We start from the raw sequence: 19393 nt of genomic DNA, 5'->3' as shown, positions 1-19393 counted from the left end.
TGTTGAACTTTTTCCACTTCAACCAATTTAACACCAGTGAATAAGAAAATCAAAAATAATTTTACATGACTTGCCTTGGATTAGTCTATCGAAACAAGTGTAAAATGATTCAATTCATCCACCCTTTTTTTATGGTTTGACCTACAATTAAACCATGAAACATGTTAGTTCGGTTTTGTAACGTTTGATACTTGAATATTGACTCGAAGCATTTTCTTTTCACTTTCTTATCATGAAAAATTAACAGCAATATCGGTCCTTAAACACTAGCCATATCCACATTATACCAACACCCCTCCAATTTTCCACACACAGAAAATAAAAAATGGCAAGAATATAATAATCAATCCACTTGAAAAATTGCAAGAATAAGTAGGAGATCATGGAATAGCATTTCTAGACCTTAATTTCTTAATTTCCTGCATATATAATATGAATACAATTTTACATTATTATATATGCCTCCCACCATTCATCATCCTCCAAATACCTTCCCTACCAAAGGCTACCCAGTATCCTATAACAGCACGAAACGGGTGACACCAACAATTAAAAAAGTTCAATTTACAAATTATCAAATGAATATTCGAGTACCCTTATATATGAAGTAATGCTACGACCATAAGCTAGTTTCCCTCACTCAATCTTATATGCATGAAGAAACAGGCAGAAGTCAGAAGATGTTGAGTTACTAGTCTGAGTTGAGTAATAAGGACTGCTATGATCACTGTCTATGCCGCCGTTGCCATCTCTGTCGTGATCGCTCTCTGATTCCGGCGGCCCTGGCTTGAAAATAAACAGCCCGTGCCCAGTCCCGGGGCTGCTGAAAAGCCAATCGTGCACGTCCCAGAAAACTTGCACCGGTTGCATGTTCACCTGCAAGGTCTGATTCCCTCTGAATTTCCACTGCAAATTCTTGACATGAATCAACACAATCCCATCTATGCTGATCCACATTTCGGGGTCTTTCGAGCCCGATGTTGAGCTCTCCACGACAATGTCATGCTCTTTTCTATTCTCATCAAACTTCACTCTTGTGGCAAAACTTTTCTTGGCAAACACGTTTTCTTTTTTGTAGTATAAAAGTGCCTCCACAAGGGCTGGTCTGGATTTTGTTCTCTTGTATGCCTTTTTCTTCATGTCTCCCAATAACAACACAATCTCCTGATCGCAAACAAGAGCAACATAAAAGTCAGAACAAGGTTCTGGGCCGCCGCCAAATTTTGCAGAACGAAGATCCCAATAAACCTCCACTTGATTCCCTTCGACCTCGAATGACTTATACCCTTTTTTGCTCCAAAAATGCCATGGCTTTAGGTCGATTTTGCACGTATAATGAAAACCGCCGTCTAAGCTATCAATCCGAATGCTGAGGGAATGGTTCATGAGGTTCTTACACCATATGATCGTCACCTTCCGCCAACATGTCGCAATATTTGCAAGGTAGACGCAAGTCACCGTGCTTTGTGCGGTTTTCGTTGTCACAGGGTCTTCTGTGATCTTCTCTGCAAATGGTGGAGGCTCATGTAATGATTGACCTCGTATTGATCGACTCAAAGACTGCATCTTTGCAAATGTAGATGCTTTCTCGAAACAATAATGCTAGAGTCGCGAAATTTGTTCACCAAAACTGATGTATACTTCCGATAGGAGTTGATGATCGGAAAAAAATATAATAATATCGCGGATTGAATAAGCATGCGGATTGAGGATGAGAAAGAGATGTGTAATGTTTAAGGTTTGATCGGTAGCAATTTAATCATCAAATATTTCTTGCCACCTCCATTTTCATGTGCTACACCAACAAATATGTAAAATTGTTGGGTTAGCAATCATTGAATAGGTTAGGTAAAAAGTTTCACATTGATTTTTTTTTTTTTCAATTGTGGATCTTGAAATCTAATGCTAATGAGAATGAAAAGGGATTGGATATTTGGAGCTTACAACTTAACCTCTTGGGATCTTTGGGATTCTCGGTGCCTTTGGATATGGCCTATTGACATGGATGGAGATTGATGAGAAACTGGTTTGACAGAGAGAGGAGAGAGAGGGGTTGGTGAAGAGAGAGACGAGGAAGATCAAATACAGAAAATAAAACCAAATAAACAAAGCGCTCTTTTTCACAGATGAAATGTACCTTGTTGAACACTTGCTCCCTCTGTGAATGCACAAGTCCACCAGCAAAGAATGCGCATCCAAGCACGAGCAACACGTTCGATAAGATTGAGCCTAAGGATTGTTGAACAACACGAATCATGCCTCTTTTCAGAGCGTAAATTGATATTATCAATTCTGTTGCGTTTCCAAAGGTGGCATTCAAAACACCTCCAACTGCAGAATTAACTCATAATTGGAGTTATGGATAACATTTTTGGATCAACAAATGAATATTAATTGTAAAGTTAGTGCGACCGCTTTCAAAATTTAGGGTTAAATGTGAAAGGAAACATGTGATGCAGGTGAAGTACTGGCTGGATGAAGATAATTTTAGAGTGCTCAAACCAAACTTACAAGCTTTATGAAGATTTATGGAATCTGGCATTGATCAGTGACACAAACTTGAAGCTTTATGAAGACTATGGAAATAGAAAAATGGATATTTGCATTTACAACATGCTTACCTGTTGGTCCAGTATAGCAAGCCAGCTGCCTGCATCAAAAGAAGCCAAGCTTGTATTAGGTACTCAATAATGCATATCGATGGCAAATTAAGTTGATATGGATGTCCGTCTCATGTGCACGCAGATTAAACCCTAATATGCTAAAACACTAACAAATGTTGTTTTCTAATACATCAAGTTAACTGGATGGTTGTTCAAACAAGGCTGTTGGATTCCACTTGTAAACATTTCTTTTTGTAAACAAAGAATACAAAGAGAATGCAAGAAATCTTACTCTGTGGCATAGACTAATCGCTCCGCCAAATGTATGATTCCCAACAAGCTTAAAAGAAAGACCTAACCCTGAAACGCGTTAAAAAAATCAAATAAACTAGGCATACAATCGTGTGATGATCCGAGAGATTCGCACACAGAAAAAGATAGTGAAAACTCACATGATGGCCGGTTAATTTATCAACCACGATTGCTACGATTGCTAAAGGGCCAAAAGGAATGAGCAAATTAATTTTGGCAGAGAAAACTACAATCCTGATGCTATCGACAACACTATTCTTCAAGACATGGGGACAACAGTCATTTGCACCACCAGAATATAGAGCCCTGAGGGGAGCCTCGTCCAATGAATGCTTCTCGCCCCCAACTAGGCTCTGATCCTCAAACTCAAACACTGATTTGGGCTGTGTTGATCCCATCTGTGGAGTCGAAATCTTTGTTACCAAAGATTATCACTGCTACCAAAAGAAAATGCCTTTGATACTATATACAGCTAAAGAATTTAAAGCTGACCTCAGCATGGGAATTTATTTTTATTGTGGCTGAATCATTGTTCCTGCTATTGTTGTCGTTGTTGTTGCTGTTGTAATGGTTATCAGAATCCATGAAGTGGAAGTAAAAACTCTATGCCAAGAAATCAACAAGAATTCCATCCCCAAACATGCGCATCACTGCTACATCACATTCTCCACAATCAACACACATACATAGTATAATAGAAATCAACATGAGATCTAAAAATTTTATGCCTATACACACACATAATACACATAACATCTATGCATATACTCTCTACCTGTTTTTAATAAAGACCATATCCAGTGGCGTAAGCAAGTTCGTTAGTGCAGCGTGCTCCCCTTCTGCACCCAAACTCAACTTCGAATACCCCTCCCCGCTCTTTACTCTAGATTAAAATATCCCTTGAATCAAAATAAATCCCATATGATTTTTTTGTCAATAACATGAATTTAACAACCCGAATAAAAAAATATCACGCATCAATATACGAACAGGAATACTAAATTGGGGATGAATGATCATAAAAGTTACAGTATAAAGTTCAAAATTAGGCCGGAATACTAAATCCAGATCAAACTGATAGCATAACATATGAATTGGCCAAACAAAACAGGAATACAAACAAGTTATAGAATAAAAGGTACCTGAAATCTGGAACTGGTTTTTTTGTTATCCCCAAGTTTGCGTTGTAGAAAGCTGAAAGCCTCAATGGTACCAATATCTTCCCAGTAGCCATCATACAAATAAGCTTGAACCTGTAGGCATTAATAATTAGTATTTTGGGAGATGAATATCCAGATGAAGGGTAGCGGGGACAGAAACTATGGAACTGGGAAATATTTAGCAGATCATATAAAATCAATTTAGGACACTATCTTTTTCAGTACAAAGAGATTTGTTCAGTTTCGAATGAAAGATATTTGCAATTATGTAATACCAACAATTATTCCAATCTTTTCCACCTCTTTTGATTGATCTTTCATAGAAATTACAGAATAAAATATATGAATAAAAACTTACTCTCAAACCAATGGAAGTTGCGCCTGGAATAACTTCACTCCCGAAATCATTTGCACCAGGAAACTTGTCTCGAAGTAGATCTAACATCACATTTTTGCTCACAACATATATACCCATGCTGGCAATATAAGGCATCTCTTTTGCTCTCTCATCATCAAGACCCAGGATAGTAGTATCAACCTATATAACAAAAACAGAAACAACAACATTTTGCATCACTAATCAATCACACACCTAAACCCACAAGCAATCGAAGTTCACAATGAAACGAATATGTAATGCACTAAATAATGAAAAACAATCTGCAAGTGGATCGTTCACCTTCATAGCTTTGAGCTGCTCCCCTTTAGGTTTCTCAGCAAACTCAATAATCCTTCCCTCTTCATCAATCTTCATCAAACCAAAGGCGGTAGCGCGCTTCTCATCCATGGGCAGAGCAGCCACAGTGATGTCTGCATCAGTTTCTCTGTGCGCCTGAATAAACCTCTCATAGTCCATCCTATACAAGTGATCCCCAGCAAGAACTAAAAATTCCAATACATTGTGCTCCTCAAACAACCACAAGTACTGTCTCACGGCATCCGCGGTACCCTGTAAAGCACCAAAACCAAATATCCCAACTCAAAAACCAATGAAAACCAAAAATCCATACTCAAAAACCAATCGAAACCCGCTTTCCAACACAACCCCACAATTTGAAACAAGCTTTTCATCACCTGAAACCAATTGGGATTCTCGGGGCTCTGCTGAGCAGCAAGAACCTCAACAAAGCCTTCATTTTTGTAGCCACCCATGTTACTGGCATAAGCACGAGAAAGATGGCGATTGTGCGAAGCGGAATTGAACTGGGTCAGCACATAGATCTTGGACACGTTTCTGTTGAGGCAATTACTGACTGGGATATCGATCAGCCTGTAGTTTGCTCCCAATGGAACAGCAGGCTTCCCACGCTTCTTGGTCAATGGGTAAAGCCTCGTCCCAGCTCCCCCACCCAGGATAATCCCCAACACACTCTACACATTAACACAAACAAAATTCCCAAAATTTCAATCTAAACAAGAACACATTATGCGAATGCATAGAAACAAAAGCACGAAATGCGATAGAGAGGGAGAGAAATGAATCACTTACCCGGCTCGCATCGGGATCAAGACACGTCTGGGAGTTCTTGGAATCGGAAACAGCTTTCGGAGAGACAACCAGCGGCGGGCCTCTGTGAGTGGGGCATTTCCTCGTACAGGTGCTGGGGGCGGGGCAGGGATTTTGGTCCCGGAGAGATGAGAGCCGCTGAAGGAGAGGCGGCTGATGTTCTGGGTCTGCTTCGAGTTCGGCAACACCGACGATCGCGACGTGAGCACTCCGCTCGCTGCCATTGAAGAGGACGCCATGTAACACGAAATTTTGAGAGAGAGCTCCAGAGAGTTGCAGAGGGAGACGGTGGAGTGTTTGGGACCGCCAGCTGAGATTTGATGATATTTCGGGACGTGTTTGCCCTTCCCATTTTAGTGTTAATTACGCAAACCAACGGCAAATCTAAGAGGATGGCGGAAAGGGTATTGTGGACTTTTTACATGTTAATATTAGTAGTTACTAGAAATTATTGCCCGCACGTTGTTACGGGATTAATAAATGTAAAAAGCATTATGTTTGAAAGATATAAAAAATTGTGTCATAAAAGATTAATACAATTCATTGCTATATTTAATTGATACTCCACATAAAATTGTAGAAGTTTTGGCTATCTATGTACATAGCATATTAGATCAACACATTCCACTTGGGTAGTTTTTGTGATTTTCGATCAACAGCAGTACTTACATACAAAAGGTTATGGAACTTTGGGCTATTTACATGCAAAAAACGTTAAGAAATATTGTGTCATTTACATTGATAAAATATGACAAAAATTGTTCATGAATTGGATACTCAAACAATCTCCAAACAGCTTCGTATGGAGATATATATCTACAATTTAGATAAGCACGTATTTCATTGTTTGAATTCTCTTCAAAAACAATTCTTGCTCGATCTGAACCTTTGTTTATGTATTTGAAAAGATATTTTATAAGCATTGATTGAGAACATAACTCAACATTTATATGAGCATTGTATCTCAATAATAAATTTGAATTGTAAGGTACAACAAAACCATTATCTATTTGCATCCCATTTTTAACCACAAATTTTGACGAATCATCACGACGCCTATACACAGGAAAAGTATTTGTTTCAAAAATTGTTTCACTTTTGTATTGCTTTGGGAAAAACTTAGAATATTTTCCCTCTCGCATGCATGGAGACTTTTGATTAAGTTGTCCGCAAGGACCATGAATCATGAATTGGTTCACAATTTCATAAAGGAGAGGATCTGAATTTTTATTTGGTATTTCAGCTGAAATGATGGAATCTATGTCATCAGCAGAGTAGCATTTGTAAGGCTTCTTTAACCAAATTAAGATGTGAGCGTGAGGCAACCTTCTTTTCTGAAACTCGATTGTACAAACATCTGTTTGCAATCAAGTTAGGAAATATATAAACCATAGTCAGTTTCATTGTAAAGATAAAATGAAAGAAACTGAGAAAAAAAATTAATTTTTAAACTCACCTGGTTCAACTTCTCCAAAAGGTTCTCCTGATTCTCCTGATTTTATGTAGCTAATCATATCATCAAATTTCATCTTAAAAACCCTAGAAATGATATATGGTCTATCCTCTGACTTGTATCCAAGTTTTATATCAAATTCTCTCACAATTTCAGGCCATTTGATATTGCAAGTGAAGGTTATGAACAAATCAAGATAACCAAATTGTCTACAAATAGCCATCGCATCTTGATAGTTGTTAAGCATATATCTTGGGCTTCCTGTGTATGAGCTAGGTAATATTACTCTCTTGCCTATGTTATCAGCATCATGATCACCTTTTGATACAGCGTCATAAATGCCTTTATACACCTCACTTCGTAAGCTTTTTTGGTTTTTTCTAATATAATCCAATCGATCCTCTTCAAGTGTTGCATAAGCATCTACCAAAAATTGTTGAAAAAGTCTTCCTCCTTTTAACAATGTATCTAATTGAGACTCCCTTTCTTGAATTTGATAGGGTATAAATGCTCTCATAGTTACTCTGCCTCTTTTACATGGGCGATTGTTTGAGGGAATATTCAATTTCAAATCAGGGCTGTATCCATCTTCACCATAAGACATAAATTTTGGATTTAATTTTGTCACACGTTTTAGTTCACCATCTTTAAACTCTATGACAATATCTCTATTTGAGTCAAATTGACCAATATCACCCACTATTAAACCAGCGATTTCATCACATGTAGGTTGTCCATATTGTTTATCATCATTTAACTACCTACCCAATATAGTTATTTTCAAAGAAGGGAGAGAATTGTTTTCAAATTTATCTCTAATTGTTCGAAACACTTGAACCAATTCATTTGATTCATTGAACATGTTGTTCAGACCCTTGACAATATTCTCATCAAGCTTCATATTTGTTTCCTTACAATTAATAGCATTGAAACGATTTCCAATTTCATTAGCAGTATCATACACATGTAGTTGAGCAAACTTTGGGCATTCACCATCAGGGGGTAACAAAGAGCCCATTAAATGATGCACTTGACCACTAATTTTAAAAATGTACGGGCCTAACTGATTGTTAACCGTGTGATCAACTTTAGCTCCCATTGAAGTAAATGCAAACATTGAATTATAAGCTCTAATGTTCTCTCTAAACAATAAGCTTGTTTGGCCTTTCGTTGGGTCAAGCAAATTTTCTAAAAAGTGAGGAGTAAGCATTGGACGTGGGAGCTTGACTTTTCCTTGTTGGCAACAAAGAGAATAAAGGGGCTCATTATTCTTGGACTTCTGCTTTAAAGACTCTTTTGTCCAAAAAAGTGCACCACAGTAGATGCACTTATACTTTTTGTCTCCCAAATCCACATATTTCTGAACATTTGCTATTGAAAAAAAGGTGAAAAAAGAAGGGAAAAAAAAGTCAACCTATTAGAAGCAAAGTCATAAATACATAACCAACCCAAAGAAATTGTAAGTTAAAAAGATAGTTTACCTTTTTTATTTTTCTGAAAATTGGCTTGACCTTTACTAATTTGATTCGGATTATCAAATGTATCGACATTGACAGTGGTTTGAACTGTGTTTGTACTTGTTGAACACACATTGTCAACATTTTTTTGTCTTTCGTTTTCAGATTCAAAGCCTAGTTTATCACAAACTTGTATGCCACTGGAAGAACCAACAATATGGTCTTCTTTTCGTCTTTTGTTCTGAGGTTCAAAGCCTGGATTATCACAAACTTGTATACCACTGGAAGAACCAACGATATGGCCTTCTCGTATCATTCTATTCAGTTTGGTATTTCTAGACCTTGTTAACATGGCTTGAAAAAAGTTTAAACTCCAAACAACAGATAATGGGCTGAGAACCCTAGGAAAAGAAGTCAATTATTAAATACTTGACAATATGTAATCTACAATCAACCAAAACAAACACATAAAAGTTACATTTCGAACTATTATGCAAAAACCAACCCTAATAATGATTCAGAAAACCTTAGTTGATTATCTTTTATGATTGAAACTACACTACAAAATGTTAAATCCTTATGTAGACATGCAATCCAAAACAAAGACAAATTTGAAAGATTTGAGCCTTACCTAACCACAGATGAAACAAAGGCGTAGAAATAAGATATGCAATTGGATTTCAACTGTAGCAGCTACTGCTTTCTGAATTCAAAGCTGGGAATTGAAGAAAATAGAATACATTTAAAGTCATGCAATTCAAATTGCAAACAAAGAGCTAAATTCTCAAACATGCAATCCAATCAATAAGATCGTCCTCACAGATTATTATAATTTAATTACCAAAAGATTATGGTAAAGTTGTAAATAAATAGATTGCAACATATTTAGAAAACACTCGAAGAGAAACAATTTTAAACGTTAGCTTTTATCAAATCGATCTTTGATTGATATCTTATGATCTAACTGGAAAAAAAAGGTTTAACAGAACATGAGGCCTACAATAGTGAACTTTCATGCTCCTTTAAAACAATGCAAAAAGATCTCTCCCTATATTTAGAAAATAATTTAGGACTTTTGTGCTCAAATTAATAACAAAATTTATTAATATAGGTATTAAGGATTAATTAACTTTGGCTAGGCCTACAATAGTGAACTTTCATGCTCCTTTAAAACAATGCAAAAAGATCTCTCCCCATATTTAGAAAATAATTTAGGACTTTTGTGCTCAAATTAATAACAAAATTTATTAATATAGGTATTAAGGATTAATTAACCTTGGCTATCAAAAAAAGAAAAACCCAAAACTAAAATCATATATGGGTTGAGAATCCTTAATTTATTAAGATCAGAGACCCATTAATACAGCTATGTCTCAGTAGAAACTCAGAGAGACAGACAGAGGGGGAACTCTGACTATTGTCACTTCGGCCAACATGCAAGATTTATTAGAATTAGAGATCCATTAGTACAACTATGTCTTAGTCCAATACTATTTTTTTTTTATTTGGCATTAATAGAGAAGACTGAAAACTTCAAATTAAAAAGATTAGACAAATAAATTTGAAAAGGATAAAGATTTTAGAGAGAAAGTGAGGAGAAAGAGAAATAGGGGGAGACCTTGGGTGAACAGGTGATTGCCGATTTCATTGGGGGAGTACCTTAATGCAGTTTTTCACAATTTTTCTGCAAGCCCTGTATCAACAATTAAAAAACGGATAAACACAACATGACTGAAGGACAAAAATCGGAACAAAAAACAACCTAATTTCGAGACAAACCTGAGTGGCAAGCAAAAGCGCCAGTTTTTTTTTTTTTTTTTTTGGTAATGGCCAAGCTACTGATATATGAGGGTGTGGCACCTGTGAGAAACGATAAGAATCCAATTTTTAGAGAAGTATATGAAATTTTATGCTCTACACCACACAATTGCACAATGCACACATGCATTTGTTAAACAACATATCGTAATTGTAAAGATTTTTGTCATGTTTTTCAGATCAACTAAAAATGTCAATAAAATACATGGAGGGGGGTGGATAAACCACAAACAAATAAAAATTGAGGATGTTTGATGAGATTTGAAGTCAATTAGTTATATGGCAGGCCTAGATTTCCGTCAGTTGCTCAGGTAGTGGAAAATAACATGCGAACTAATTCAATAATTTCATGTTTGACACTTTGTCGGTGCCCAAGCGAAGAACTAATGAGAGAATCAAAGTAGAGAAAGACTATGTGTACCTGAATTGAGTTCAGAGGCAAAATCCTTGACCCAACCTCGGGTATCTGAATCTTAATGTTGAAGAACCCTTCGGCGCACACGGTTCCTTCTGTGCCTTTAATCTCTGCATCAAAGCAAAGCAAAAAACAAAAAAAAAACGTTTTTCTAATTAAATTATTATTTTCTCTCGGAAACCAAACGATGGGTTAGAAAAATCCGGAAAGAGGTCAAATTGGGAAGCTTTGCCCGCGTCGATGGTGATGAGGATGAACCCAGAAAATTAGCGAAATTTTTTCTAACCCACAAAATCAAGTTTTTTCTGAAGTCTAATTATATCAAATCACATACTTGAACAGATTTGGACATATAATAGGTGTAGAAAGTACCTGTGGTGATGAGGAATAGATGATGATGATGTGGGTTTTTTCAATTGGAAAGATTTGGAGCAAAATTGCTGCTGAAATTTAGGGAAGAGAGATCTAGAAGGTTTTCAATTCGAATAGAAGTCGATCAGAAAAGACGAAATCACGGAGAAAGCAGAGATGGAAGAGATCACGAAGCAAATATCGAAGAACACAAAGCAGAGATCGAAGAGCGCGATGGAAAAGGGAGGAGTCTGGAAGAGGAGACAAAAAACTAAAGCAAAGCAAAAGCAAAAGCAAAGAAAGAGGAGATGGGTAAAGTGACACGCGTCCCAATCAACACGTGTCACTATGCTAAGCCGCCAGGTGACAAAATCAAAAGACAGAAGTCTCCCGAACAACCTAGTTTTTCCGCTCCTTCAATTTCAGGCACAACCGTAATAAAAGAACCCCTGTTGCACTGCAGGGACGAAAATGCCATTCTACTGTAGAATGAACAGTGATGACAGAAACAAAGAAAGGGCAAAAAAGGAAGAACACTGGTGAATGAACAGTAAAAAGGATACAAAGGGAATTAACCACAATGTTAGGCGTTTAGTATATACTAGCAATTGTGCCCGCGCGTTGCCGCGGGTTTTAAAAGTGAATGCATAAAATTTGCAGAAAGTTTTACAAACATGTATGTGTCTTCATCGTATTTACAGGAAGGAATAAACATATAGAAATAACAAATGGTACAGTTTTGTTCTAGTAAGAGGGCAATTGTAAGAAACAATGTATTTGTAATTCAAGGGTTAAAGTTGTGTTGTACGGTGTGAAAAAATGTTGATTCAAATGTGAGCTTGTGAAGGGTTGTTAAGTGTGTAAATTGACAGTTAACACGCAGGAAAGTGTTTAGGTATTTAATATTTAACCAAGGGAAGAAATAATATTGTCATTGTTTATAAGTTAAACAGCTGAGAAATAATTTTATCAAAGCAAATAAAAGATAGTGTTAGAATGGTGTACCTTCAAATGAATGATGATTGGAGGCGATGCTTTACAGAATAACGGGTTATGCTGTAAAATAACAGTAAGCATGAATAAATTCTTATGCATCAAATTGTTTTTAGAACCGAAAATGTCAGGAATCAAAATCTGCATGAAAGTAATAAGAAATATAAATCTAAGCTAACAATATGCTTCCGTTCTCTTTTTCAGGAACCTCATATATCAAAAGTAATATTTAGCGAATACTAATTGTATAATTGCAGTCTTATCACAAACGTAATCATGTTGGTGTTTAATCGAAAGTCTTATATTGGTGCACCTTTGGGAAAAAAAAAAAAACCTAGAACTAAAGCTGTCACAGCCCGTCCCGAAATTTTTAATTCCGAGGACATGAAATTACAAAAATGCCCCAATACGTGACTAAGGTATAATTTTTACGTTCGTTATATCTAAGCTCCTAAAATTTGGTAAGTAGAGTGGAGACTTAGACTTAAATTTTATGTTAGAATTTGTAGTTGGGGATTGGGTAGGATCCCACACCCCTCAATTCTCTCCCTCTTTCCCGTACCCTGTCTCTCTCTCCTCCCTCACAATCTCTCATTCTCTGTCTCTCTCCTTCGAACTCACACGGACAAACTCCAAAACCACCCTAAACTTCTACCAACGACGGAGTTAAGACCACCATCGAACTCCTGGAACCTCCACGATCACGTAGACACCAATTTCAGGTAAGTTTTACTTCGGAAAACCTAGATTCTAAACTCCCCGTGAAAGTGCACTGTTCATGCACACGTAAATCTTGATGTTTCAGGGAATTTCAAGCTCACAGTGAGCTTAGTGAGGTCCCAAGGAAGCTCGGAGTGCTTCGTTTGAAGGAATTGGACGTCGGGATCACGAGCTGCAAGTTTGGCCGGTTTTGCTTCGACTTTTCCGGTGAGATTTAGTTGTTTTTGAAGCTTAAAAGTAGTCTATTGTGATTCTACATGTTTGGGGCTTCATTTTGATATATTATACGAAGAAAATGGGTGAGAAACGAAGGAGAACGAGGCATTTGAAAATTTCCCAGAATCTGGCCACCGGAGAAAAACCAGTCCGGCGAACTCGCGAGGAAGAAGGTGCGCGTGGGCGCGCGTGGACCCGTGCCTTCCTTGGCGCGTGGGGGCGCGTGCTACAGTAAAAAATTATTTTAAAAATTTTTCGACGTCCGTGACGTCGAGTAGGTCAATGTGGTATATTCATATACCCAAATTGAGCACCGTATGAGAAAGTTATTAAGGATTGTTGGTTAGGTGTTCAAATAACGTTTTATAGTTTTTGCATTTAGGTGAAAATATGAATTGACGATCCGACCGTTGGATCGTCACCAAACTTTGATACGTTGTAATACGTAATATTTGAGGATTATAGGAACTTACGGATTGGGAATCCGATTTACGGATCTTCCGGAATTGGAGTTGTAAGTTCATAAAATAGAATGTAAATCGTCACTTAGTTTTGTTAATTGACGGAGATCCGACCGTTGGATGGTGATGAAATTTTAGGATGTTGTCCTAGAGATATATTGTGGACCTCTGGAAGTTATGGATTTAAAATCTGAGTGGCAGATCTTCCGGATCGATCTACGTAGTGACGTATTTTATATAAGTTATATATTCTATCGATATGAATTCTGAGGCTGGATTTGATTACTGTTCTAGGCGGCGATCGTCATGACGCCTTGATGTGTGGTGCTAGGGAGTTGTTGGACGAACTCCAGGTGAGTGGGCATTGCTTTCTATATATATACCTATATACCCGATTTCCCCAGAAATCAACTTAAATGAAAAGTATGTTGAATTGTGATATGGAATATAGTTGGTTGCCATGCATAGAATTTCATGAATATTATGAATTGTTGTATGATGCATATATGTGAAATGGTGCGGTGGACGCACAGGTGAGTATTATTATTGTTATGATGATGTTGAGATATGTTGAGCTCATAAACTGCAACTTGGTATTAGTGCTTATATTATTCACCCTGCATCGTATGCTCACCTTGGATCCAAGTAGATGCTAGTCGTACAGATCACCGGGGGTGGTTCCGACATGCCAGTCGTACAGACCATTACAGGGGTTCCGACTGGTAGGTGACCTTAGATTATGTGCACAAATGATTGATGAGAAAAGCACTAGAGCATATTATTACACCATTAAGTCGTACAGATTACATTAGGTAATTCCGACTTATGTGCAGTGTAGTGCCGTACAGGTCATACTAGGTGACTTCGGCATGGCCGTACAGGTCACAGTTGGTGACTCCGGTTAGATGAGATTTTGAGCTCTACATTCAGCCGTACAGGACCATTGTAGGGTCTCCGGTTGATTATTTTCTTTCACCTGATTTATGTTGATGCATTCATATTATACTGTTGAATTTAGACATGGCATGGCATAATTGTAATGAAAAATGTTGAGATAGTGATTTGAAGTTTTGAGAATATATATATATATTGATATTTTACATTTCTGGGAAAGTATACAAGTTTTACGGAGAGGGGTTACAACGTTTTGGGAAATGTTTGGATTTGGAAAAGATTTGTTTTACTGACCCACTTAATTTGGTTTTGCGCCCCTCCAGGTTCAAGATTGCTGATGTGTGGTGACTACGAGGAATTCAAGGTGTTCTGACAGAATGGACAAAATTAGGACTCACCTTCGGGTGTATCATTTTAGGAGTTGTAAATTTAAAGCTTCCGTACTGTGTAAATGGTTACGTCACTCCCACGTGACGGCCAGCATGCCCTCCTTCGGGACGGGGTGTGTCAAAAGCATTGTGTGATCAAATTGAATAATTATATTGTTAATTAACAGTCAATTTTGTATAAATTTTTTTTGTAAAAATAGGAGACGGTATACAAAAATGGACCAAATACGTTTAGTTCGCTGTTCTATATAGTACAGAGGTATAAGTTGCTAAGTTATTTCAACTTGCATAATTCGGACAAACGATCATCTTCTCAGAAGAATCAATTGTTACCAATTTGTAGGTAAAGACTTTCTTCTATTGGCTTAGTTGTAATACATGGCTAATGACTGTGCTAATCACTGAGGGGTTTAAGATGGATGTCTAAAAGTATAAACAAAGATGGTCTAACCAAAGATGTAATTGTTTCACATGCTTTAACTAAATGAAAGAAGATTTTAGAAATAGAGGAATTGTTAAATGGAGCCAATAACCAATAAAAATGATATATAAATATATTTAACAATTTATCTATTACCAAATGTTTTTTTGTTGAATTAAGCCATGTGGACATGGTATATTTGTAATGGGAACGTCTTGGCTAATACTTTTAGATATTGAAGTAAACTTCTCAGTGATCAGGGAAGGGATTAGTCATGTATTCTAGAGTAAGTCAAAAGAAGATAGTCATTATGTATATTGGTAACAACCAATTCTCCTGAGAAAAAATGTTAGTAAAGATTGAATGTAAAATTAAAATATTAAGTAAAAAAAGGGAATAAAGCTTGAATTGTTGGTACATACCGTTGAAGTCTTCAATTGTAATTTGGGATACAGGGTGGGGAAGGATGAATTATAAACGTTAAGTAAACGCAGGGATTTACACCTCAGTTGGATTTTCAGATTAATTTTCTTTTGGAAAAAGGTGAACCTACAAAATTAAATTAAATTTATGATTAAGAATAAATGAACATTGCATCTAGAAAACTGTTCTCTATCATTTCATATGACAAAGATGACAAATCAACGATGAACTCGCTAGAATATGAAATCAGATACAAATTCAAACATAATGAAAATTTTGAAAACCATGTGATGAAAAGATTTAAAATTTCTTAAACCTTTTGAGACTTACAATGTCGTTTGTAGCTTTTTCATCCCTAATGGAGGTTACCGCAAAGGAATAGCACAGAGCAAGTCCTATGGAAGCTCTTAGACAATCGGTAAAAGATCATTGGCTACAAATCTGAAAATAAAACAATTCAATCAAAGAAATAAATACATATAGATATGTTTGTTATACAGAACCTGTGAAAATGTGCAAGTTTCTATAACAGAACCAATGGGACGTGAACAGTTTATCAAATACGAAAATCAAATACCAATATTGTAATTTCACAATGGAAAACTTGAAAAGCAGAAATAGATGCTAGAACAGCATCGTGACAAAATGAATATAGAAATGGATATATTATTTAATACGTTTTGTATTAAATAAATAAAAAATCAATTAAGACTGAATTAACCTGTGGTCTTCATACAGAATAAATGATGGCCTTTGTGTGATGCTTGCAAAGAATCTGTTTTTCATTCTGCATATACAAAAAGAAGACATTGATTATGTTTAGCAGTAATCAGAAAATTATAGATAAATAGCATTGTACATGTTATTCAATTATATTTAAATAAATATAAATTTTTTTACCTATGAGGTCATAAAGCGAAGCACGTAATTATAAATTTGTAAGAAATCTTTAAACACTATATTCAAAGTATAATTGTCAACATTATTTTCTCCGTTTGTTATTAAAAAATTTAAACCTTGTTTTGAAGTCACTCTGGACAATGGAATTACAAATTTAATAAAAAAAATAATAAATTAATATAACAACTGATAAAAATGTGCATCTTCTTTGCTTTCATCCTTTTATCAACCAAAGAAATCATGAATTGGCCAAATAGAAAATAAATACAATAATTGAAATTGATGCCAAAACTGTATCTGCTTGTTTAATACTTAGATTATCACCAAACGGTTTTCTCAATGAGTATTAAGACTGGTGTAAGAATAAAATTTACGCTGGATCAATATTATCAACACTTATTCAATGAACAGCAGACACTGAGCAGTCTTAATATTGTCTGAGTTTGTTTATCTCGTTATTAGTTTCAAAACAATTTAACATGGCATTAAAGAGGAATGAGTCAGCAATTAAACATTTTGTATGAAAAAAGTGTGAAAACAGAACAAATAACTATAACCAATAATGAACAGTGTGTTTCAACACGACACACTATTGTACAAAGCCACAGAAAAAAAAATGAACTATTATACCAACAGAATTTTAGAGAAGCCAAAGAAAGAAACAAAGAAAAAAAAATACAAAAAAAAAATAAAAAATCCTACACTTTATAAAGCAAGATAGTAACTTTACCTCCCTCCAACAATAACAATTGATATTACAGCAACTAGATTTGTTAGGTGGCAGCGATGATTTCACTGCCAAAAAAAACTGGAAAAAAAAACACAAAATTAGCAACAGGAACAACAAAAACCCAAAATCAAATAAGTCAAATTCAGTTTTTCATCATGATTGTGCAAAAAAGAAAATCATACATCACTAACACGCAAAAGCGATTCAGCAAACTGACTTCGGTCAGGTTCAAAAACTTTGGAAGCAAAAGGAGCCTAATGACCTGCAATACACTCCACTCAATTAAGAAAAGCTGGAATAGTTGTATCATTAACCAAACAGATATGATCTTTGCCATGCAAAACATATTCGATACATCTATTTAATAAATAAGAGTTAACAGTTTCTTGTCTGCATTATCTCTGGAATAATACCAAATTATCCAAAAATTAGAACCAAACAGAGTGTTTGTTATTGATCTACCATATAAAATATATGTATTGTTCTCCACCCATGTGAGAACACTATTTGACAACGAAAGCAAACGAAATACCTCACCATTCAGAAAAATTGCCACCATCAATGTTCTTAATCCCCAATATAAAAAGTGCTAATCTTCACAATGGTAATTGAATCACACACCTTAATTCAACATTACATCATTGTTTAATTTAACTAAACATATGGTTGAATTCATAACTAAGCACTAATTAATCACTGAAGCTCTCAAACCTTTGTAAAAGCTTCAAATGATTTTAAACAATGTGCCTTTCAAAGCCTTTTGATTTCTGCATACTAATCTAAAGAAAGCTGTATTTAAGTATTTAAGCTTTTAAATTTTTGTAAAACCCTTAACTAATTTTGAATACTTTCCTTTTCAAAGCTTTTTCCTCGCTCATTACGGACTCAAACCAATAACGAAGACAACTCCATAAAATAAGTGGAAAGCACACTGAGTTTCTCTTCTTAAAAAACGATTAAAATCTGAAGTAACCACACACACCAATAAGAACAAATCGAGTCTCCGTTCTTAAAAAACGATCAAGATCTGAAGCAACCACACACACCAATCAGAAGCAAAGCGAAAAAACATTACCAACTCAACTTATATCAGACTTTCTTCCAAACATATACAATTCTGGACCAAAAAATTACTCACATGGAAAACCAATTTATTAGAACCATCGTAAACACAACAGATAAAACCAATTTGGCAAGGCTCCTTTCAAATAAACACAAACTAAGAATAAAAAATTGCACATAGTTGTTTTAAACATAGCTAAGCTCAATATAATTTCTTTATCAATAATCTGAAGAGGTAGCACATGATCAGCCTTCAATTTGACAAAAAATTTGTCCCAACCTCCAGATCCGTAAAAAAAAAATAAAAAAATAAACAAAGAGCTTAAATTTCTTACCCTAGAGATCAAAAAATAAAGATAAAACGTTGAAAACAAACTGACCTTCAAATTTTGATCCCAACGATGGCAAGATGAGAACAAAACGCTGACCAACAAAGGGTTCGACAACGGAGAAGACCGGAAACAAAACAGCCAATAAAATCAAACAAAGGGTCCAACACCAGAGAAGACCGGAAACCAAATCCCCAATAAAATTAAAGTCAGGATCTCTTTTGAGACTATTTTGCGAAGAAAGAGCAAAAGATTTGGCAGCAAAAGAGGGAGCGATGAAGGAGAAAATTGCAGAGCAACGGAGATGAAAAAACGAAGAGAAAAGGTAAAGTAAAAACGTTGCGGTTAAAGCAGAGAAAGAAACGATGAAAGACGCAGAAGGGCACAACCGACTTTCCACTGTAGAAAGTGGAAACAGTAAGCAGAACAAAGAAGAAACCGAGGGCATTTCCGACCAAACACTGTTCACGAACAGTGAAAAACAGTGCCACCCGAGTTTGGGTTTTAGTATATGTATAATATAATTTGACGGAAGGAAAGGAGCACCAAAAAATCTGCAGAAATCGCCAGTATTTAAACAAGTGGACGTCATTAAACGTCACGTAACGGTGGATGCATCAATGGAAGAGTGACACGTGGTATTTGGGTTTTGGCCTAAGATTTTGTGTCACATGTCACCACTTTTGTTTTCGACCGTCCATTTTTTTCTTAGATGGTTATAAAATTGAGATGTTAAATTATAAAGTAAATTGTAGTAATGGTTCTTCAACTTTAATTAA

At 35.9% G+C, this 19393-nt stretch overlaps 2 protein-coding genes and 1 pseudogene across 41 annotated transcripts; all 3 read right to left on the bottom strand.

Annotated features, from left to right (window-relative positions):
• Nucleotides 1-380: 380 nt before the first annotated feature.
• On the bottom strand, nucleotides 381-3210 carry LOC139193856 (uncharacterized). 11 transcript variants are annotated; one of them, XM_070817633.1, is made up of 6 exons: nucleotides 3056-3210; nucleotides 2896-2963; nucleotides 2622-2650; nucleotides 2138-2331; nucleotides 1945-2023; nucleotides 381-1640 (listed from the first exon to the last, which is right to left on the bottom strand). In XM_070817633.1, exon 6 carries the CDS (start codon nucleotides 1564-1566, stop codon nucleotides 637-639), a length of 930 nt encoding a protein of 309 aa, XP_070673734.1. In that variant the 5' UTR covers nucleotides 1567-1640; nucleotides 1945-2023; nucleotides 2138-2331; nucleotides 2622-2650; nucleotides 2896-2963; nucleotides 3056-3210; the 3' UTR covers nucleotides 381-636. The 11 variants fall into 11 exon arrangements, with proteins under 11 accessions (XP_070673734.1, XP_070673735.1, XP_070673743.1 ...); XM_070817634.1 differs by having other exon boundaries at nucleotides 381-1630; nucleotides 3056-3196; XM_070817642.1 differs by having other exon boundaries at nucleotides 381-1505; nucleotides 3056-3196.
• On the bottom strand, nucleotides 3127-5970 carry LOC103405082 (glucose-1-phosphate adenylyltransferase small subunit, chloroplastic-like; annotated as a pseudogene).
• A 538-nt stretch (nucleotides 5971-6508) lies between these two features.
• LOC103428246 (uncharacterized) lies at nucleotides 6509-19107 on the bottom strand. 30 transcript variants are annotated; one of them, XR_011578377.1, is made up of 13 exons: nucleotides 18666-18952; nucleotides 17406-17485; nucleotides 17224-17301; nucleotides 16315-16380; nucleotides 15924-16034; nucleotides 15593-15719; nucleotides 12082-12132; nucleotides 10732-10835; nucleotides 10272-10352; nucleotides 10111-10185; nucleotides 9124-9207; nucleotides 7039-7074; nucleotides 6509-6939 (listed from the first exon to the last, which is right to left on the bottom strand). XR_011578377.1 is itself a non-coding variant. In XM_070817614.1 (13 exons), the coding sequence occupies exons 12-13, from the start codon at nucleotides 8842-8844 to the stop codon at nucleotides 7793-7795; spliced, it is 942 nt and encodes a 313-aa protein (XP_070673715.1). In that variant the 5' UTR covers nucleotides 8845-8893; nucleotides 9124-9207; nucleotides 10111-10185; nucleotides 10272-10352; nucleotides 10732-10835; nucleotides 12082-12132; nucleotides 15593-15719; nucleotides 15924-16034; nucleotides 16315-16380; nucleotides 17224-17301; nucleotides 17406-17485; nucleotides 18666-18952; the 3' UTR covers nucleotides 7643-7792. The 30 variants fall into 30 exon arrangements, 20 of the variants coding, with proteins under 20 accessions (XP_070673715.1, XP_070673714.1, XP_070673717.1 ...); XM_070817614.1 differs by lacking the exons at nucleotides 6509-6939; nucleotides 7039-7074 and adding exons at nucleotides 7643-8406; nucleotides 8517-8893; XR_011578374.1 differs by lacking the exons at nucleotides 6509-6939; nucleotides 7039-7074 and adding exons at nucleotides 7957-8406; nucleotides 8517-8893.
• Between the last annotated feature and the right edge of the window lie 286 nt (nucleotides 19108-19393).

This window comes from Malus domestica, chromosome 17, assembly GCF_042453785.1.
Source record: "Malus domestica chromosome 17, GDT2T_hap1".
In the NCBI taxonomy this organism is placed as follows: domain Eukaryota; kingdom Viridiplantae; phylum Streptophyta; class Magnoliopsida; order Rosales; family Rosaceae; genus Malus; species Malus domestica.
The sequence above is the reverse complement of the archived record's forward strand: the minus strand, read 5'-3'. Positions and strand labels throughout refer to the sequence as shown.

What these genes read in the sequence shown, in the direction of transcription:
- LOC139193856 (XM_070817633.1), bottom strand. Translation starts at nt 1,566, where the DNA reads ATGCAGTCTTTGAGTCGATCAATACGAGGTCAATCATTACATGAGCCT.
- LOC103428246 (XM_070817613.1), bottom strand. Translation starts at nt 8,844, where the DNA reads ATGTTAACAAGGTCTAGAAATACCAAACTGAATAGAATGATACGAGAA. An exon ending in TTTTCAGAAAAATAAAAAAG is followed by an intron (nt 8,407 to 8,516) that starts GTAAACTATCTT and finishes TTTTTTCAATAG; the next exon opens with CAAATGTTCAGAAATATGTG.